Genomic DNA, 22887 nt, shown 5'->3' on the forward strand with positions numbered 1-22887 from the left:
TGAACCCACGGTAAATTTCGGAACTCTTTAGTATCAATGGCATTCAAGAATGAACACAGACACCATGCTTTTTAATATGTCATTTATTTAAACCAAAATCAATTTCTATTTTCAAAGGGTAGATTTCAAAGATATAAAAAGAAAATCATGTTAAGAGCAAACAATTTTGTTCGATTTCTATAAAATCTGAAAGGATATGGGAAATTTCTTCACAGAAATTCAGATTTCTACATACAGAAGCTAGCTCATTTCGTTTGGGGACTGGCGGAAATGCTTAAGGAGCCCCTGACGAAGCATAAGAATTAGTTTGTGGAAAGGCAAGAGGTATAATCACGGTTCAGACGACACGAATAGTCAGTGCCTGAACCAAAGTAATGAGATCTTTGTAACCTCACAAGGGATGCAGTCACTTGATCGTTCCCCTTTTGAAGCAGTTTCAAAAGGACATTGTGTTATTTTGGTGACTGGCACAGGTCTTGCTTATGTATAAAAATCAGAAAGAGTGGCCTTTCAGCTTAACAGTTTCCAAGTGTGCCGCACATACATGGCTGGGTTTGTCCAAGAACTTGGAGGAGCTTGGAGGAGTGGGAGAGGAAGCACATGGGTCCCGGTTTTGGAGTTGTGACCTTTTCAGGCAGCAGATGAACCCAAGTCCACATCATAAAACATGCCAATTTATCTTTTTTTGGGTAAATGTGTATTTTTGTGCATAAATTTATACAAATATAACCTAGATTTAACCCAGACAAAATTGACAATTACTGATCTTAGATGCGGGAAGAATGATAGAGACGGCACCTGGAGAAGGAGCCGAATGGAGGCTTGGATTTCGGACTCCAATCTGTCACTTAGTTGTGTCACATCGGGCAAATTAGCAAACCTCAGTGAACACAGTCTTTCACTGCCGGGTGAAATGAAAATCACACAGCATCATTATGACTCTCCTTGCCCTTGAGGGCTGTGTAGGAAACAAAATTGATGGAATGTATGCAAAGGAGCCAAAGAGGGGAAAATACACATAGATTTGCACATGTTTGAGAGGTTAATGACTTCTTTCATAAAATATAGCGACCCTCACTGCAAAGCAGTACTTGCTGTTCCCGACCTGAAACTTACATGTGCATTTGATCCTCAGAATGTAAGAACTTCCCATTCTTCAGTTTTTAAACTCCTTGTATAGGATGCAAGATCTACCTACCTTCTCAGCAACGACTTTCGTACATGTTGTTATAATGAAACTTAGAACCGTATGCTTCATAATTACTTAGTTACTCCCCCCGCAAAAGACACCATATTTTGGAAGAAGTGGGACTCAGTAGTGAAAACACACAGACCTGAAAGCGGTGCATTAATTATTTTATTAATTTCTTCTTTTTACATTATGGGAAACATTCATCTATTTACAGTTATTTATTTTTTTGCCCACACACAATCTAGGTAAATAAGCCTATGAAATTCCAATTCACAAAGCCATAAAAATGTTCCCCACCCCTCCATCTGAAGGCTTTCAAATGAATCTTTTTTTTTTATCCAAACCAAAATAATTTTTTAAAAATTACATTTGGGAATTCAGATATGCTAGTGATTTACATTCCAGTTATTTAAAATATGCATCTAGACATGTTTTAAAAAAGAAATGGTAAATTCACAAGGATAAGGCTGAAATTAAAGTGGTAACGCACAGTAAAACATTAAGGAAACATCTATAAATAACAGAAATATATTACAAATAAATTAGTTCTATTTACCATTTCAAATATTAAAAATCTTTAATCCATTTCTTCATCTCTCTTTACAAAAAGGTTATGTGAGTTGTATGGAAACACCTGCAAAAAATATAATAAATACTTAATTTCTTTGAATTTTTTTTTTTTTTTTGATGTGGGAGACAAACTTTTCTTTTGTAATCCCCCCTCCCCAAGAAAATGCCCAACAGCTTTATACCAAAGTTAAACAAAATAATTTTCCAGGGTACATACATTTTCCATTATGAACTAAAAAACATTACTACAAATTACATCAAAAAGAACAGTGTAACAAAGGTTATGCTCATGAATGTTAGTTTAAGGGGTCAAGTGGTTAACAAGCAGCATTGCTTGGGGCCATGTTTTTTTTAACATCAAGAATTAGCTTTTTATAAAGTGTTTGTACAATTTAAATTGTATTAAGGAAGGCAAAGGTCGTGATGCCCTGTTCACATATGAACAAGTAGTCATTCAGCTAAAAGATTTAAAATTCTTACCAAAAATATGAATATACAAATACCATTCCAAGATAAATAGGCCTTCACTTGTCTCTCTTTAAAATATCCTGGGCTAAATCGGTTTCCAAAGAAAACATTGTAGGATGATCTTCAACTGTTTTATCGATATATTTCTTAATCCAAACCCTAGCTCTACCTCAGGGCACTGAGCTGCAGTTGTGAATGTGAATCGCCAAATGGATGCCGCTTCCTTCCTGTTAACCTGTGAGTTCCAAGTCATTTTCGGTATTGAACGCAACCATAGGCTACCCAAGGTGGCAGTCGGCGTTACTGGATGCAAACATCGTGTGACCTTTCATTGCTGCTACAAGGTAAAGAAAAGGTGTATTCTTTTAAAAACTGGCAAAAACTTGAAGCTCAAGATCTCTGCATGCTCCAATTTTACAAAGCACTCAAGGTGCTTTGCTCTCCTTAGTTAAAAGTTGGTTGGTTTTAAAATGTTAGTAGCCCTTTTCTTGTAAACCACAGCAGTAAACATTTGTGCCCTGTTTATAGAGATAGCTCAAAGCATCAATGGCTCTGTGAGGTGCGAATTCCCTAGTGGTTTTACATGTTCATGATGGTATTTGTTGCCAGAATCCATCGCCTCTCTTAATTTCACGAATAAAATTAAATTAGCACCTGGCTATGAGAGTGTATTTTTAAAAAGCTTCTCTGTTGCAAGAGTATTTTATGCATGGTTTTAAAAGTCTTTCATTTTTCCACGGTAATTTCTAATGGTTTAGGGTGTGAGCTGGACATAAAACGCCAGTGACACTTTAAGATTGCCACATTCTAAATGTTTAAACTGCTACAAGGAAGGGCGTTTAACAAGAACCGCAGCTAGATGCAGAGGGCATGCTGCCCATCAGTCCTGACCAAAACTGTAAAGCTGCATTCTCTGCCAAAAGCCTGGATTTCTTTCAGTGTTTTTGAGTCCGACTTTCCTCCCTCCTCATGGTTGCTGAATCCCGCAGGTCAACCTTCTTTTCTCGCTAACGGGAATCTCAAGATGACAGAAACAGCTCTTTGGAATGAGCTTGGCTATTTTTTTTTTTTTAAAATTGGGTTAAAAACTTGTTTTTATCTGTTTGGCATAGGACAAAATCCTTATTGATAGGTGAGGAATGATACGACAGATTCTATATAGTAAGTAGAAAGAGGAAACTAAAGTAGAAAATATGTCTGAAACACAAACGACTGGGTTAAAATAGACAGATGTGTAGCATTCAAAAGGATGATAGGAAAACCCAAACTTCTCTCTGAAAACAGCCTTGCTGCCATTTACGGCATTCACAAGCAGACGTGCACTGTGCACTTACTAACGCCTAATCGGGTAGCCCCACCATGCTGGACACTTAACAAATTAATGGAACCAAGGCTTTCTCCTTTAAAAACCACTGCCACCACAACATATACATATTACAATAAAAGTGGATGAAACATTTCAGGTCTAAGTGTTCTTAGTAATTCAAAACCCATTGTCCTCGCATCAATTCCAACTCCTAGCCACCCTAGAGGACAGAGTAGAACTGTCCCGCAGGGTTTCCAAAGCTGTAAATCTTGACGGAAGCAGGCTGCTGCACCTATCTCCCTTGGAGCAGTTGGTGCGTTAGTACCGCTGACCTTTAGGTTCGCAGCCAAGCGCTTTAGCCACTGCGCCACCACGGCTCCTTGTTCTTAATAACAGGACAAAAAAAAAAAATCTCTAAGTGTTGTCTGAAACCAACAATGTGTCCTTTTCCGTCTTTTTATTGCCTTTCAGAATAGATTGATTTCCCTGAAAGATCGAATTGACAATCTTCTGCTGATTGAACGTTTGAAGCTGTGATTGATAAAACAACAGTGACGCAGGCCGTGCAACTGTGAGTGGTGCAGGAATCCCTGGAGATGTCAGCCCCTGCAGCCCCCTTCAAACTACACGGCCCAGACCCCCATCCCCGAGCCGTCTTATTGAACTCTCTGTGTGTCAATCCTTATTTCCGGTGAGATGGTGTGATTTCTGAGGTTGGAAACAAAGTGCTCCATCTGCTTTGAAAAACAATAGCCGTTTAGGGGAAAAAAGGGAATCCGAGCCCTAGTTTCCTCATGTGGAAGACGGTAGAGTCCCAGAGGATCACCCTGTGATACTGGATTGCTGAAACACCCTATGGTTTGATATTGCTGAGCTCTAGAACAGACTAGCTTTAGAGAACTGAGGATGGCGCGGGACCTAAGGTGCCGTTTCTATACAGGTGTGTTTGGTTTTGCCAAGAAAAAAAAGGGTCGTGTATGAGGCAGGGCGACAGCATCAGGACAAGGGTCAAAGCTCCGTGAAGAATATGGGCGAACATGTCCCGGGGCAGGGGTGACTGGAGGACAGCTCCTGCAAAACTGACAACTATACCACAACGGTGGACGTCACCGAGCTCATTGACACATGGTCTCGGAAGGGGCAGAGGGGAGAGGCGGAGGGCTGAGAAAGGGGAGGAGGAGGAGAGAGGAGGACAGACACTCGGTGGTGACGGGACGGGACGGGACGGGACGGGGCTGCGGGTACAGGCCTCAGAGCCGGGTCTGCGCCTCAGGGATGTAGATCTCGATGCTCTCCGCGCTCTCGGTGGCCGAGTTCTGGCGGACGGACGCGGCGCGCTTGGCAGCCATCAGGCGCTTGCGGGCCTCCTGGCGCTGCGAGCTCTCCAGCGAGCGCTCCCGGATCAGCGGCGCGGGGCCCTTCGCCGGCTTCTTTGGCACTGGAGGAGGGACCCTTCTCTCCTGATCAAAGCAGAAGGTTCAGGACATTACACAGCTTCTCAGGACAAGCTTGGGAAAAACTGGATAGGTCAGTAGTTAGAACACACATTTTTTTTTTTTTTAAGCCCTAAGGGCGGTTAGTTCTTATCTGCACACTGTAAAAAGTTTTTTTTTTTTTCTTCATTATTCTGGCTTGGGTATTCAAAAGATGCAGGGGGAAAAAAAAGTATCGGAAAGCTTAAGGCCACGGGTAAGGCTGGATTGCAGAACTAGTTCTCTCCAAGGTAAGGATGTGGGTATTTAAAAGGCCCCCCAGTGGAAAGGCCGCCGCTCCCAGCACATTGAGTGTGCTTCTCTCTGGAGACTCCAGACTCTTCCTGGTGCCAGAGATGGGCAAGGAGAGCAGCCACAGCAGCATCCTAGAACTCTGCATCCCCTCTAAGGAGGCCATTGTGGGTGCAAGCTTAGTTCAGAGTTTAACATCACCACCCTCCTTCCCGGGCCCACCCTGGTTCCCCTCCCCCCGACCTAAGTAACCAAAAGAGTAGAAGAGATTGTAAGAGTAAACGGCTGTGTTCCTCAGATTTGTTGATGCACAGTGAAGTATATACCCTTTTGCACACCACACACAAACACACAAGCAATGTGCTGTACAGTGTCCGGGAGAGGGAGGACGCTAATATTTCCTACACTTGGGAGTGGAGTCTTCCAAGATGGCTCCTCACACATCCTTAGGGACCTCGGGATGAGCGTGGTGCCCCAAAGGCAATTCCAATCACGGGGAAGAAACTGTGCCACGAAAACATAACACAGAACTGAGAGAGGTCATCCTCTTAACAGCGGCAAACTCTAAGATGATTAGATATTTTAAATGTCAGTGAAAAAACAAAAGCCATTCATCACCTTGGCAGGAAAAAAAGTGCAGCGGGAAAGGGAATCTAAACCACGAAAGATTTTTAGGAAAAGGATGTTGACTTCTCAGGCTGCGAAAAGGTCCATGTAAATTTGATGTTTTCATTTTAAATAAAGTACGCTCAACTTCTCATAACTCTAAATGTGAAAATTGTCCTAAGACATGGATTCTATGACTTTTCAAAGGGCATATTATATGCCAACACTTCAGCTCATCACAGCAGCTCCTCTTTGGTGAGAGGGCCAAGTGCCTAGTTAAACTCACGACTCTGCCATTTCCGGTTAAGATGGAGTCTGCGTGGCCTGAGGGAGAAAAAAGGGGAGCACAAAGTACAGAACACCATTCCACCAACTCTGAGTGTTTTTGTTCATTTGTTTCCTCTCAGCTTCATGGGGGTTTGAAAAGCTCTGATCATAGACCAAAAGCCAAAAACCAGTTGTCTTCGAGTCTATTCTGACCAGTGGCGACCCGTGTGTGTCACAGTAGAACTGTGTGCTCCATAGGGTTTTCAGTGGCTGTGATGTTCGGCCATGCCTCTGGGTGGACTTGAACCTTTCAGCTACTAGTGCAGCACTTAACTATTAGCACCACCCAGGGACTTCATAGATAAACTGTATAAAAATTTAGGAATCAACTGATACCATACTGTGCAAATATCAATAGATTACATAGCATCACTTCTTTGGGACATTTAAGAAATCTTCACTGTTGGATTACAGTGGATATTTTTTAAAGTATGAATACTGGAAATTTTCTAGTCATATTTTCCTTCCTTGTTCTACATTATATTAAGTCTTTTTTATTTAAATCAATGAATGAGAAATCATGAGATTCAGCTCTGAAACCTAAATTACCAGTGTGTGTGTACATCTGTCATGTTTTCTTAAATAAGACCAGCTTAAAAGCTTATTTAGCAGAGAATTTGAAACACAGTTTAGAGAAAACGACACTGGGTGCAAGTGTTGGCTTTGCAAGTGAGACAACACACAGACATCAATGGTACGTTCACGCTTAACACTAAAATCCCCAGTCTGATGGTGATGAACTTGGAGCTGGGGACTCTGATAAGAGCGTTACCCTCCTGCCCCCTATGGACTGTCTGTTCTTGGGACTAGATTTCTCCTGGGAACCCACTGACCCAAGAACCCTAATACCCTGGTGGGCAGCCGCAGGATGGGTTGGGTTACTGTTTGCTCTCTGATAGGTGAGAAGACTTGAAAGGGGCAGGGTCACCAAGGGAATAGGTGTTCCTGGTTTTTAGAAGTTGATTTTCATGAAACTTTGATCTCAGGCCATAAGAAAGCAAAGGGTTAAAAAAGTCATGCATGACAGGCCAGCCCAGGGAGGGAACACTGGATACCTGTTTGAGCCTGGTGTGACCACCATAGTCAAATGTGAAAATTACAGTTTACAAATTAAAGGATTTAAGTCTTTATTTCTAAGCTGTTGTATGAGGAACCCCGTGAGCAATTTTCCCCAAGGCAAATCAACAAAAAGTAAAACTCTTCTGGAAAAAAAAAAAATCCCAACATTTATGATTACGGTGAAACTCCAGGTTGTGTAATTTTAGACTTGAACAACAGTGATTTCTTTATTACTATATTTATGAAGTCATTATCAAAGTCAGCTATTTTTCAGGGCTTCCTACTTCTCTCGGAAGCACAACCTAGGGCTGCAAGAAAGTTGAACTCTTGCTCTCTGTCATCATGCATTGAAGATGTCATTTATTTTAGTTTAAAAAGCAAAATGGAGGCAGTCCTTCCAGTGACTAAAATGGTTTAACTTAAAGTTTAATTAACAAAAAAAAGCCACATTCCCATTTTCTGATACACAAAGACATGGTTTCTCTTTAAAAATATGCCTGAAACATATTACAGATAATTTCCCAAATGATTACTATGTCAACATTGTCATTACAATGAAATTGATATGATATCAGCTCCATTTCACATTGTAAACCGCAGGACTGAATGCAGAAGCCTATTTAGACTGTCCAGTGTTTGTGCAGGTTTTTAAATGAACCATACAAAATCTACATTGTTCTACCTTCTTGTCAAGAGGATCCATCTGTTTCCAATTATTGGCCTTTAACTGATGAAGTTCATCAAATTTCATACTAATATTTTCGATGGACAACTGCAGCATGTCCCAAAACCCCGCCAAATCCTGGGAGGTGGGCCTTGGATGAGCACTGGGGTTCTGTACAAGAGAAAGAAAAACGGTCATGCTTTAGAGGCAATCTGTGACAGAGGCGAAGTACCAAAGTGGTATTTTCAGTATTTCAGAGAATATGAGGAGGATGAGTGCTTTTTGGATTTCAGACAGTAGATAAAAAGGAAGGCTACAAATGGAAATTTTACACACCCATCCACTTTGAGTCAGTGATTCTCAAATGTCAAGGTTATAAAACTTCTGTTGTATTACAACATCCGTCATTGTGTTCTGGGAGGGTCTAAACAATTGGGAAAATTCCACAATTTGTCATCTACTACCCATGATGCACTTAAAAACACTGTATTTAAGTGGAAATACCGTCTTTAAAAAAAATGCTGTATAGCATTGTTAGAGTTTGTATTCGACTCCATGCCACCCAACTTATTCAGAGAACAAAGAAGAAATCCAAACTAAGATTAGTTTTCATACTCACGTTGAGGGAAATAACCAAAACCTGTTGCTGAGGAGTCAATTCCGACTCACAGTGACCCTATAGTGACCCTAGTGGCGCAATGGTCAAGCGCTCTGCTGCTAACCGATAGTTCCGCAGTTCGAATCCACCAGCTGCTCCTTGGGAGGAAGACATGGCAGTCTGCTTCCATAAAAATGACAGATTTGCAAGCCCTATGAAGCAGTTCTACTGTGTCCTATAGGGTGGCTGTGAGTAGGAATTAGCTTGAAGGCAACAGGTTTGGTTCGAATCAAATACTAGGGTAAATAAATGATGAAGAGTAATAAAATAACTGGATTTTCCAAGTATTATGTGCCTAATAATTAAGATGTTACAATATAAGAAGCCATTTTATCATATGACTGCATTGACAAAAACATTTGAAACTTAAATTGTTTTAAATTGACCATAACATATCAAGTGCTAGAACACAAGCTATACGTATATATGTCTGTAATGACACATTTGCTAGATAATATTAAATATTCTCCAGTGCTTAAGAATTGACTTTCTTTACTCCCACCCACATATCCCTGACAAGTGCTAGAAAGTGTGAACTGCTCGTTTATATGAGTCAAGGCAGAAAAAACACAAATAGCCTGAAAGTGCCTGCAACAGTAGCTAAAGGCACCCTAGGTGGTATAGGGAAGAGTCTCCATAAGTCAGGGGTTCCCAGCTGGGTCAATTTTGGTTACTTCTGGAATTCCAGACCACTGGATTGACTGTGGAACCTCATGGCACATAGTCATCTGAGACTTGTTTGTACTTTTAAAACTAGCCCCTAATAGAAACAGATATCAGAGTTTCAGAAAGCGCAAGGTCGGTGACTATCGATGTTAATAGGCTGGCAAGAACTTTTTGTCCCACGATGGGCTAGTGTTATTGGTCTGGCTTCAAAATAAACACAAATGAAGATGTATTTATAAACTTATAATTCTAAAAATACCCATAGCTCTGAAATTTACTGGAAGAAGTAAATTCTGAAGTTCATAAGTGCTTGCTTCAGGATGAAAATCTGTTCTTATGATTAGAATTAACTAGAGGGTTTCTTCTGTAGTATTTTCACTTATTAAACTAAAAAAAGTTTCTCAATCTCTAGATTCAGAATAGACAGATAATAGCTTGACAACATACCTCTCAAATGGACTTCCAATATATTTGTCCTTATCTTATTGGTAACTAAAAACTAAACTGCTCAGATGTCACCAGCCCCATTTGCTAAATTGTTTCAGTGCATCAATGCGTGAAATGATAGCTCAATGAGTCCAGAGGGTTTGTTTAATTCTGTATCATGGGCAATTGATTCCCTTCTCAGTAAGAATCTCATTGCACCCATGTTATTAAGAGGATGGATGAGGGAACTGAGGGAGAAAGAGCCAACCTCAGAATCAGTGTGCCACGTGACATCTGTCGTGTGGCACAAGAAGCAGCAGTAGCAGGCCCCTTCATCTAAAGAAAGTCTTCTTGGTGATCAGAGGTTGGGGGGTGGGTGTGGAAGGATGAGGAGAGCTGGGTCTTGGTTTAGTTTTGCTGGAAAAAGCCAACTGTCATCTATCTATTCTAAGCCTGAGAATTGTGTAACTGGCTTAACAGTAAAGAGCTATTATCTTCCTCCTCTTCAGGGTAAGAACTCAAGGAAGGAGAGCTGGGTCTGTGTTCTGACCAATGTTATACTAAATCGATCAGGGCTACTTTTATGCCTCTGTTGACCGAAGAGAGCCACTCACTACCAGGCTGCCTTCATTCCTGCTGAAGTGAGGGCTGGAGCTGACTCAGAGCTGTCTTCTCTAGGAGGGTGAGGAGTGGAACTCAAATCCTGGATTGGATTAACAGGGATTGGGAGGCCAGTCTTGGATTTGAACCTTGGTTCTGCCTTTTGCCATGTGGTCTTGGTCTTGGCCAAGTTACTTTGCCTTTCAATTCCCATTTTCCTCATCTGTAAAATCATTGTAAAAATAAGGTCACTATCACTCCATAGCGTTGTTTTGACGGTTTAATCAGATCATAAATCTAAAAGCTGTTAGCATGGTGTCTGGAGCAAGGTTTGGCCAGCATCAGTGGCCCTCCCTAGGGTGGCTCTGCCTTGGTGGTCCTCTAACAGTGCTGTGCACATCTTGCTACCTAAGTTCCTCTAGTGGCCTAGGAATGCAAACCCAAATCCTGGGAAATATCAAAAGGCCCACTTCAACAAGGTTAATCAAAACCAAACCCAGTGCCGTCGAGTCGATTCCGACTCATAGTGACCCTATAGGACAGAGTAGAACTGCTCCACAGAGTTTCCAAGGAGCGCCTGGTGGATTCGAACTGCTGACCCTTTGGTTAGCAGCTGTAGCACTTAACCACTATGCCACCAGAGTTTCCAACAAGGTTAACAGTTCCTACAAATCTGCAAATTCTTCTAAAAACTTCATTAGGAATTTCATCTTTAAAATCTGCACCGTGTTTGCATTCTACTTCATAATACACTTGCTGATTATATATAAATGTTTTAAGCAAAGTGTGCTGTGCTTGCCCTGTGGTGTGTACGTGCTGGCCTCCAGATGGACCTAGTGGCCATTGAGAAATATGGCTTTATTTGAGTTTTCTTGCATTTAAAGGAGAATGAATAGTTGTGTTACTTAGGATCTGTACCACATTTGCAAGTTTGTAAATTAGCAGGAATTCTGTACCTGGCACATAGCTGAAGCTCAATAAAATATTTGTTGAATCGAATTCACCGATCACTAAACTTAGTAATATAAATTATCTCATAATCCGGAATAGAACTTCTGAGAAGGTGGAAGAAGTGTCAGGTAATTTTTGTTGATGGAGAGGAAAACAAACTATAGATGGGTAGAGGGGTAGCCCCAAAGGGAGGTTACGAAAAGAAAAGCCTGGAAAAGAGGGATGACGAGCAACAACTTCTGCCATGTTTTATATTTCCTTGTGGTTGAGCCCTGTCCAGATAAACCCCTTTCAGTCTCTGTTGTCTTTAGCAAAAGGAAGTGGTTAAGCTCTAAAAATCATACTTTGGGTCAATTAGATGGCAAAGAATCATGTTTTCAATTTCCACAAAATAAGTTGCTTTTCTTACTCTTGGTTGTATATTCAGCTAGAACAATGATTGGGCTTTAAAGGTGTTCTGGTGGAATCACATTGGTAGAGATAGTAGCAATTAAAAAAGGTGGGGGGGGGGCGAATGTGAGGAAGCTCTTTCTCTTTTAGTTTGTACACAATTTTAAAAATGTTATTGTTGATAGTTTTTGTGTGTGTGCATGTATATATCTCTCCATCTCAGAAGGATGAATTATTTTTCTGTCTCAGGGAGATCAAGCCTCCACTTTGTGATGCCCCCCGCCTCTGGCTGTGGAGTTGAAACTGAGTACTCTGGGGCACGGTCACTGACTACTATTTTAGAAAGAAAATCACTATCAAAAAAAATGTTTTTGGTAATATTATTTTTTGAAATATCAGGCTGTTTCATCTTTTGATGAGAACAATAAAATCAGGGATGTCAAGTGAAAGTCAAAAAATGGAAAATTTTTAGTTACAAAAAGCAGGAAATGGAATTTCAGCTTGCTTTTCTTTTCTTCTTAGATAAGTATGAAATAAATATTGTTAATTTTAAGAAAAGCAGGAAATAAGATTCATCAGAAAACTCTCTATTCCAGGTGAGAGATCCCAACCGGCTTTGACCTGATTCCAAGTCAGTTTTACTTTAGCTGGGCCAGTCTTGATGGCACTTTCTTCACATGGTACTAGCAGAGAAATTGTAGTACTGGGGAATGTTACATACCAGATTTTCTTCACACAGTTCTCTGAACTGGTAGAATTTCTGGGCCATGAGAAGTTGGGCACTGCCCACTGCGGTTCGGATTTTCCCTAGAACTGAAAAGAGCAAACATACAAGAAGTTTACACACTATGCCTCACTGTTGAGATTTAGTCTGGTAAAGCAAAGAGGAAGTTATGTTGCAATAATTAGGGAAAAGAGCGTGAGTGCTCACATGGACACGCGCGCGCGCACACACACACACACACAGAGCCCAACCACGGTTTTTACTCCATTGGTCTATGTAACAGAGGTTCTTAGGTTAATAAAACAACTCGGAAAAAACAGGTCATCATGCATATTTCTTGGGAGTAATGACTTTTTCCACCACAGCACTGGATGTTACCAAGAGAAGAGGCAAACAACTTTCCCCTCTTTGTTTTACTGCAGAGATGAATTTCAAGTGTTTACCAGTATAGTTATGGATTGATAGAGTCTGCAATCATGGTGTGCCGGGTTGGCTTTCTAATCTGAACCCAAACATGAGAACAGTAACCAAGAAAACAACCCTAACTTGGAGGGGGATCTCTTGGCACTCACCATGTCCCATCCACATCCTCCATCATTTTTCCGGAGCTCAGCCACTGGAGCTGTCAGGAAAAAGCTGTGCGAGTTGAATGATTTTCTAAGGAGTGAACATTTTCAGCCTGTTGCCTAGGGAACGCCAGCACCGTCTTAGCTTTTACCCTCCACAGACCTGTTATTGTTAATACAGGTTTAATTCCCTATGCACTGTGCTGAAAATACTCCCCTTTGCAAGCTACCTCTTGTCACCTGTGCAGTCCAGGAGAGAACCTTTCAAGTGACAGGTGTGCTCAGATGGGGCGGGGCGCCATCCCTCCGCCAGAGCTTCCCTGAGCCGGCTTTGTTAGCAAAGGCTCTCAGTACACCACTGTGAGGACCTGGAGACAGCTGCCGCTGCTGGAGCCCTGCCACCAGGCAGTTCTCAACATGCCTGACTGTCAGGAAGGAAGGGAAGAGCTGCAGCGCTTGCACCTTCCCTGCCCAGAGAGAAAACTCCAGAGGAAGGCTTTTCAGAAGGACACTGCTTCATTTTGAAATCTTCATGGAGAAGTGCATTATAGGACATAAGCAATCTTCTTCTGAATTTACAGAGCCTGGGAGTCACAGTGGAATTTGATCCATCTTTGTCTACCTTAGAGTCCCTGGGTGGCACAAATGGTTAAGTGCTGGGCTACTAATGGAAAGGTTGACGGTTCAAAACCACCCAGAGGCACCTCAGAAGAAAAGCTTGGCAATTTGCTTCCAAAAAGTCATAGCCTTGAAAGCCCCATGGAGCAGTTCTATTCTGCAACACATGGGGTTGCCATGAGTCAGAATTGACTGCACAGCAATGGGTTTGATTTGATTTGGTTTTTTTCTACCTCAGAGTCCCAGAGTGGTGCAAATGGTTAACATGCTCAGCTGCTAACCGAAAGGTTGGAGGTTAGAGTTCACAGAGGCACTTCAAAAGAAAGGCTTGGTGATCTACTTCCAAAAAATCAGCCACTGGAAACCCTGTGGAGCACAGTTCTACTCTGACACACCTGAGATCACCATGAGTCAAAGTCAACTAGATGGCAACCGGTTTACTGTTCCTCGATCTCATTCCTCACAAAGTCTGGTGGCAAGAACACAAAGGAAAAAGAAACTTCATCTTTGGCCCATGGTTTTCTAGTTATTGACTTCTCTGTTTATTTAAAACTGTCAGGCTAGATAATGGTTTGTGATATACATCATACCTAGGAGCTACTCAACTATTTCAGCTCTTCCACAAGTGTAACTCAAGGCGTTTATGAACTCTCTAATATGTCACCAGTCAGTCCAAATAGCTGAACTGCAGAAATGGAAACCAATTTACCCACTCACTAGTATTAAGGAATTCCCCCATGACAGCCGCCTGGGAACAATTTCTCAGACCTAAATTTTCACCTTTGTTTCCAATCTGCGTTAAAAATCTTTGGGGATCCATTTGTGAGGTCACCTCTCTTTCTTTCTCAGCATCCCCAAAGCAGAAAGGAGAGCATACTGAGACACAGGAGATAATAGTAGTTAAGCTATGAATCCAGGCTCCAACACTTAACAGAAATGGCCTTGGACAAGTCACTTAACCTCTCTGTTTTCTCATCTGTAAAATGGGGCCAGGTGTGCCTATTTAAAGGTTGTTATGAAGATTAAATGAGTTAAGGTATGCGAATTTCTTAGGACACTGTCTGATACATAGTAAGTACTCAGTAAATGACCTTTATTACCTAAAAAAAAAAAAAAAAACCAAACCCAGTGCCGTCGAGTCGATTCCGACTCATAGCGACCCTATAGGACAAAGTAGAACTGCCCCATAGAGTTTCCAAGGAATTCCTGGTGGATTCAAACTGCCAACCCTTTGGTTAGCAGCCGTAGCACTTAACCACGACGCCACCACGGTTTCCCTTTATTACCTAGGATCAGAAAAATATACTTCTTCTATGGGTATGTCAACTGTGAGAGCCCCATTTGGCATGGTCCGAAGAGAAGAGGGAAAAACAAAGTCTGGATTATCTAAAGGTGACCAGACATCCTGGTTACCTGGGACAGGTATGTTTTTTGGATAATCTGTCTCAGATCTGAGAAGGTAGATCAAGCAGGCACTTCCTAAGTGAGCATGTGGCTAGAGGCAAACTCTGAGGTTTGTGGAAATCTGTACGAATTATCTTGCTGAAGGGCAGGATTGTGACATCAGCAAATCTCAGAATGAATCATGGGAGCTTAGATCTAGGGTACCTCGCTCTCCAATTTGCTGGCTGGGATTCCATAGCTCTTGGGAACTATCCTAGAAACTCAAGCTAATTTGATAGACCTCACAACCTTGAGCTACCTGTATCTGTTGCCATCCAGTTGATTCTGACTAATGGCAACCCGATGTGTGTAGAGAAGAACCATACTCCACAGAGCGTTTAGGGCTGTGACCTTTCAGAAGCAGATCACCAGGCCTGTCTTCCAAGGTTGCCTCTGAGTGGGTTTGAACCATCAACCTTTCAGTTAATGGTCGAGCGCTTAACCATTTGCACCACCCGGGGACTCCTCAGTTTTGAGCTAATGATTCTCAATTACCCAGGTATTACCGAGCTATATAACCGACTGCCATAATAAGAGTGGCTGAGTAAGATGGTGATTCTCAACTGAGGAGAAAGTACTGCTTCAAACAATCAATCATCTGGGCCACACCCAGCCGTATTAGGTAGGAGCTAACTTGGATGTTTTCTGGAAAGCAAAACAAGGGATATCCTTCTTCATTCAGCCTGATTTGGCAAGACCCCGAGGTTTGGAGCAAAAATATCCAGTGTAGAGCTGTGGCTCTTCTTTCCCAGGCTTTCACCACTATGTTCCTTGGATGGAAATTCCCTACTGGCTCCAGGTTGCTTGCTTTTCCAGTGCCCCAGTGATGATCTTCCTAGGCGCAGGGCGGCAAGATGACAATTTGGGCCTAGAGTGGGACCATGAAACAGGCAGACAACAGCTGCTGTTTCCTTGCCCTCCATACTTTCCCTTCTGGGTACTAAAAACTTTTCTTGTTTTTTGTTTCCATTAGACACTCACTTGGTGTATGAAATAACTTTTTTCTCCTAAAAATAAATTTTGTATTTGTCACATATGCCTTGAGAAAGTAAGAAATTAATAAATAGTAAAAGCTAAATACCAGTGGAAGTAAAGAGTAGAAAGGAAAAGGCTGATATCTGGTAAAGAAGAAAGAAGCATCTTAATGTCATTTTGATACTACTCTAAAACATTCAATGCCAACCTTCAGCAGGACGGAAAGAAAAATACTTCTCTCAGGGATGCTAGGTAAAAGAAAGGTCAGGCCCCAATCGTGAATATACAGGTAGCAAGTGTGGACTTTCCCCATGCATAGGGAACAACCCAAGCTGGTGTCAGAAAGTTCTGGAAGAGCCCAAGATGCAGCGCATTTCTTCCAGGGCTAGCCTTGCATTTACTATTTAACCTTGGTGGGCTGGCCTGGCCTTCAAAGCCAGGGCTGAAAAACCAAAGGAACCTGAAAGGACTCGTGGGATCTGTGGGGGAACTGGTAGGCAAGGCAAGCTTTCCAATATGTTTTCATGGAGCAGGGACAGTGCTTGGGACTCTGGGAATTTATTCATCCATTCAACAAGTATTTATAAAGGGCATACTACATGCCAGGCACTCTGCTAGATGGACACGATACAGTGATAAGCAAGATGAAGTCCTGTCTTCATGGAGTTTACATTCCCATGGGGGGTAGTGGGAAAGGCTGATATCAGACATCCAAACATAGATATAAATGTTTGGGGTTTGTTTAACTATTGGTATTGGGGCAGATGGGGCTGACCTTGATTGAATATATTTAAAAAAAAAAATCCCATTGCCATTGAGTCGATTCCGACTCATAGTGACCTTATAGGACAGAGTAGAACTGCCCCATAGGGTCTCCAAGGAGTGGCTGGTGGATTTGAACTGCTGACCTTTTGGTTCACAGCCAAGCTCTTAACCACTGCACCGCCGAACTCCTGAACATTTTAAGGGGTAGCGAACTCTTTAAATGATGGTTAGAGAACATTCAGTGTTCTTGGTCACCCTCTCCCAAAAAATGGAAAACAAACAAAAAATGTGGTTACAGTATGAAAATAGGATCTGGACTAACCAGTTTGTTTTAGAAAGCCAAAACCAAATCTGTTGCTGTCGAGTCAATTCCGACTCACAGTGACCCTGAAGGACAGAGTAGAACTGCCTCATAGGGTTTCCAAGGAGGCCTGGTGGATTCAAACTGTCGACCTTTTGGTTAACAGCCAAATGCTTAACCACTGTGCCACCAGGGCCCCTTGTTTTAGAAATTACTACTTAATAATGCCACTTTCTTTTAATTTGGAAAAAAATTAAAATACAGTCATGAATTGCTTAAGGTCTACGATACGTTCTGTGAAATAAGACGTTACGTGATTTATATATTGTATGAACACCATATTATTTCCAGGCAGTCCCCAGATTACAAACAATTTCTGTTCCTAAGACTGTCTTTAAGTCAAATTTGTAAGTCAAAACAGGTACGGTTCATATCTAACATCAGTTAGTCAAATGTTTGTCTTAGTATATAGTGTACTTTACCTTTCTCTGCGTAAAAACATTAAAGAGACACTTCAGATACACTACATCTTCAACATAATAATGCAATAAAAATAATGATGATACTAATGTTATGATGTGCATCACAAAGTAGTGCCCTTCTGTCATTACAAACCATTGTATATACCTCAAAATTTTAATATAATAGGCTTTATGGGGGTTGATTCCTAAGTTGGATGTTCGTAACCCAGGTCCCCATGGATGTATATGGGGTCAGATGCTGCCCAAACAGTCGGATGTTGCCCAAATGGACGTTACGCAGGGCATGACTGTACATGAAACTACAAAGGGCAATGAAGCAAACACCCATGTATGTACTCTCCCTGAAAAGAAACAAATGTTCATTTTATCAGATTTGCTTCTGGTTGTGTTTTCTTTTTTTCTCTCTCTGTTTCCAAAGAATTGAAGCCCTACAGATCAAGTAGATGATTGCCACTCCCACCCTCTCCCTCCCTAGAGGTAGGCTGGACTAGACAGTGCCTATTCCAGTCCCATCCATAAGTTCATTAAAGTCTCTTCTCTGGCCCTAGAAAGGTAACAACTAAGGGCATTCTTGAGTGTAAAAGAAAGAGCTTTAGATGGGGCAGTCAGACTAGCAGAGCCCATGTCCTTAAGCCACAGACTTCCTCTGAAAGCTAGAGTGGGGGTTAAGGCCCCCCTTAACACCCTCAGCCCAGGAGGAGGGTGTGCTTCATACTGTGGTGTCCTTGCAGCCTTTCCAATTGTTCAACCCAAATGTGACTGACAGATTTTTACCATCCATCCCCCTTACAGCATCTTTCAGAATAATTATCTGTGTGGTATTCCCCAGGCACACTATTTAACCATGGCTTATCCCATCTATTTGTGTAATACTTAATCATATAATAGGCCTTGTTTTGCTGTGCCATTCTTTTCATATAGGTAAGCCTAGTCTCCCTAGGCGCCTCACTGGCACCCAGACAGTCATTTTTTTTTAGACCACTTCCTTCCTTCCCTTTTCCTTCCCAACTCTTTTTTAGTCTCTCGCTCAGTGGAAGTATAAAACAACACCATGAAATGCTGTTGAACTGAGTTCCTTCTGTTGACGAAGTGGGTGCCTCGTCATTAACTCCCCCTCTTATCATTCTAGGAGCCTCTCACTCCACAAGAGACATTTAGGGAGAGCTGGTAGTAGACAGGAAAGGTCTGGGTTAGTTCACTGCCAAAGCCAAGGAGAGCTACTTACTGGAAGGCCATCACTGTTGCCTTTGCAAAATCTGCCTACTTAGATTATTATCACCCTGGATTTCAAAGCACTTTCATATGCTTATCTAATCTGAGCCTCATAAGATTCTGGGAGGCAGGGCAGACATTGTCATTTCATTTGAGAAAATTTGGGATCAGACTATAGTGATCTCCCCTGAGGTCACACAGCTTCTCAGTGGTGCTGTGGTGACTAGAAAGAGCAGAGGTGTTGGAATCAGGAAAGAGCAGCTTCACCACTTAGCAGCAAAGGATCTTGGGAGAGTTTATTATACCCTCAGACTCAGTTTTCTTCATCTGTCATATGGACATGACATTATCTTCATAAGATTGTTGATTAATAAAACAATATATGTAAATTACTAGAATGCAGCAGGAATTATATAGATCCTATCTGCATTCTTTAGTTCTTGGACATTCATCTGGGAAACTAAAAGGTGGCATAATCTCTCACAGGGAATTATTTCTCCCACTAAACTTCACACGAGGACCTCTTTCCCCAGTAGTGTAATCTGATTGAATATCCCCATTTTTGGTGGCATTTATTCAGGCAGTTTCTCACAAGTGTCAGTGAGTGGGTGAATAATGTCTCTTGTCTGTATGTATAAAAAAATCCATAAAAATTATTCAGGGGCCCAGATTTTTGTACCTCTTGGTATAGCCGGGAGCCCTGGAGGAGCAGTGGTTAAGAGCCTAGTTGCTAACCAAAAGGCCAGCAGTATGGGGCAGTTCTACTCTGTCCTATAGGGTCGTTACGAGTTGGAATTGACTCGACAGCAAGGGGTTTGGTTTCAAGTTTGATAGTCAGAATCAACTCAATGGCAATGGGTTTGGTTTTGGTTTCGTATAGTCTGGTTCAGATTCCCCCCACATATCAGTGCTAGAATGATGGTCAACAGTAAGGGTAATAAAGATGCACAGAGGGAAGCAGATGCTTAGCCAATGCTAAACACCAGACCACCCAGCTGGAATCTTGCACAGAAAACAGACTGCCTGCAAAATGAAGTGTCAGAACGCTCCTCACTAGCAGCAGTTTCTCCTGAAAAACAAAGTCTATCTTCCAGTACAAAGAGTATGCCAGATAAACTCTGCCAGCCTGTTGAGCTGTATTCCCACCCTGTTCTACATGGCACTTAACAGTGTGGTCTAGTGCCTCTACAAACCAACCCGTGGTCTCCAAACCCAGCCGATCTTTCATTGCTGCCTGTTACTCCTTCAAGATATTTTAGGTGACCTCCCTCTGATCCTCATTTCCTGACTTTTATTCACTCTGAAGTCAACCACTATTCCCTCAACTTCAACAATAACCTTGCCTCCTACAAGATGAAGAAAACAGAAGGAATTAGGCATGAATACTCTCAATGCTTTTTCTCTCCTAATATTTACTTACTCCCCTACACAGTCCCTTAAGTCTCCCTAACTGCCCCCACCCTAAAGACTTTTCTACGTCTACTGTGGTGTGATGGATCATTTTTGTGTGGCCTTTCTCGCCATGGTCTTGTAACTCCCACCTAAGTGACTGAGTGGGACTGTGCAAATAAGGTAATTGTGGCCCACCTAGGGGATTGGCCAGTTTTGCGATCCTGCTAAGCTTAAAATAAGCCATCCCAGACGTAGGAGGAGAGGATCTCACCACCATCAAGGAAGAAGAGCCAGGAGCAGAGAGCATCCTTTGGACCTGGGATCCCTGCACTGAGAAGCTCCCGGAACCAGGAGACTGAGAGAGAGCTGTAACACTGAAGACTGTGAGAAGCGACAGCAGAGAAATGGCAGCAAGGCAGGAGACCAGCAGGAGACGGCCCGGCCCACGGAGTGAGAAAGCTGAGCACCTTTGGGCAGGAGGCTTGCTGGTGGAGTAGGGTGCCTCAGAGCACTTATTGGCAGAGGTAAAAGAGCTTTATAACACTTGCCCGAGCTGAACAGAGGCCAAAGGCCTGAGAGAGGTGTGCCTGTGGGCATGGCTGAGAAGAGGCTGTCCTGATTGAAGAAGTCTATCCTGAGCATGCCTGAACTTGAATTATAACCTGTTACTTCCCTAATACACTCTATTACTATGAGTATGGTCTGTGAGTTCTGTGTGGCCATTGCAATGAATTATTGAACTCAGCAGAGAAGTAGAGAGTGACTTGGGAGGGATGGTTGGTATCAGAATTGGTAAGAATGGTGGAGAGAAGAGGCAAGTCTGACCTCCACCTCACAGGAATTAGCCTTGAGCTGTTGGTCTAGATTCTCCTTCCGTGTTGTAAAATTAGAGGGACCACCATCCCATTTTTACATCTGTACTTCCCATCCACCTGTGTCCATGCCTGATTCTCTCCAGGCGCCTCTGAGACCTGGTTCCCTGGGTTAGTCCCTCTCTCTGCAGTCTCTGCCTCTCTGCTAGTGAGATGCCTACAAGCATCCTCGAGTCTCTCCCATTCTGAGGGAAAAAATTCCTTCCCAGCCTCATGATCCCTTCCAGCTAATATAAAATTCTCCCTCTGAAACCCCAAATTCCCCAAAGTGTAGAATGCCTGTTCTTCCTCAACTTCCTCAACCTCCATGTGTTCCTCTATTCACTGCATCTGGCTTTCCCCCACCCTTCTTGCCTCCCTGGACCTCTCTGCTGCTTCTGACGCAGCACACTCCCTGCTTCACTTTGTTTCTCTCTGGAACTTACTTCTCTGTTCTTTATGGACTTCCCTCTCACTCTGGCTTTTAAATGTGGAACACAAAATTCAGTCCTGGAGCCACTTTTCTACCCACTTTCCTATTTCCCTGAGTAAGCTCATCCACTCTCCTAGTTTCAACTACTTTTTCATACATTTAGGTTTCTCAAATGTGTAACTCCACTGTGTACCAACCACACAGCTTCAGAGTAGCATACATACCCACTGGGCACCGCTTGTCTCCACAAAGGCGTTTTCCCCTCAGGATTCCTCTGTTGGTTTAATTAGGGCTCCAAGGCTTAGGCCCCCTCCCCCACAGTATGAATCCTCTCCCTCCCTTGCCCAACTTGGAGGTTTGGTTTTATTAAGGGAACTAGAGAGTTTTATTTCATATAATTCCCACACTTAAAACTTTTTCATGGTCTCTTATCATCCATGGGATAAGCCTGAAACTGCCTCCAGTGGCTTTAGGGAAGGTCCACCTGCCCAGTGTTACCTTGGCTCACTCTGTAAGTGCTCCAGGTTTCCAGTTTCCCAACTCCCTGTGCTGTTCCACTCCTCAGTGTCTCTGTTCCTGCTGCACACTACGCCAGGTTGTCAGGAAGTTTCTCCCCCTGGGTCCCTGGACTAGTCCCTCCCCCTTCTCATCTCTTCAGATTCAGCTCTCCTCGCCTCCTCCAGAAAACTGTCCTGACCTCTCTCTTCTCCCCTCCTCACTCCTCAGACTCCCACGCATAGCTCCGTCTCTGCCTTTCCACAGTCTTCCCAGCATGATGGGTTTATGTCTGTCTTTCCAACCACACCATGAACTCTTTGATGGCATGGACTATGTCTGTGTAACCCTAGCACCTTGTTGAAGGAATATATTTTGAAATTAGCTGAGTCAGCTACAAAACTCTATGTTAACCAGAAAAATTAATTAACGACAACATTCCAGGCCTTAACCATTTGGATTCTTTTAAATTTTACTGCATCTAGAGCCCCTTTTAAGTTATAAACTTGTCTAGTTAGCTAATATAGTCTTTTACCAGCCTCTGTCAAGTTGATTCCAACTCATGGTGTGACCCCATATGTGTTAGAAGACAACTGTGCTCCATGGGGTTTTCAGTGGCTGATTTTCCTGAAGTAGATCCCCACGGCTTTCTTCTGAGGAGCCTCTGGGTGGACTTGAACCTCCAACCTTTCAGTTAGCAGCTGAGCGTGTTAACATTTCACAGTATAGTTTTAGCTGGGATAATATTCCTCTTGGGTTTCCATCTATAATGCTGGTTGTATTGGCTGGGCTGGAAGTGCCAAGTCATCTGAGATAAACTAAACTGGTATATGGGTGAATTAAACTTCCTTATCTTCAAGTTTTGGCTTCCTTTTACTCATCTGACTTTTTTCTTTTTAATGTTGTAAACTTTAGGGTAAAAGAGAAAAAAGGAATTAAAAAAAAGTGGGTCCACCCACTTACTTCAAAGTCATGTAGACTTGTCAGCCTAAATTTCTGCGATTTCACCGAGCTGGGATGACC

The 22887-nt window shown here is 42.5% G+C and overlaps 1 protein-coding gene across 25 annotated transcripts in view; it reads right to left on the reverse strand.

Moving 5' to 3' along the window:
• Positions 1–1281: 1281 nt before the first annotated feature.
• DLGAP1 (DLG associated protein 1) overlaps positions 1282–22887 on the reverse strand; it is a 1139806-nt gene continuing 1118200 nt past the window's right edge. For 16 of the 25 annotated variants that reach the window (XM_049901313.1, XM_049901319.1, XM_049901317.1 and 13 more), the window contains 3 exons: positions 12329–12420; positions 7935–8087; positions 1297–4996 (listed from right to left, as the gene is read on the reverse strand). In XM_049901313.1, coding sequence (XP_049757270.1) covers positions 4787–4996; positions 7935–8087; positions 12329–12420 — 455 coding nt within the window. In that variant the 3' untranslated portion in view covers positions 1297–4786. Of the gene's footprint in view, positions 4997–7322; positions 8088–12328; positions 12421–22887 lie in introns of those variants that run through there. The other 9 variants (XM_049901334.1, XM_049901336.1, XM_049901337.1 and 6 more) reach the window with 4 other exon arrangements.

The sequence above is a fragment of the Elephas maximus genome, chromosome 11 (assembly GCF_024166365.1).
Source record: "Elephas maximus indicus isolate mEleMax1 chromosome 11, mEleMax1 primary haplotype, whole genome shotgun sequence".
Lineage (NCBI taxonomy): Eukaryota > Metazoa > Chordata > Mammalia > Proboscidea > Elephantidae > Elephas > Elephas maximus.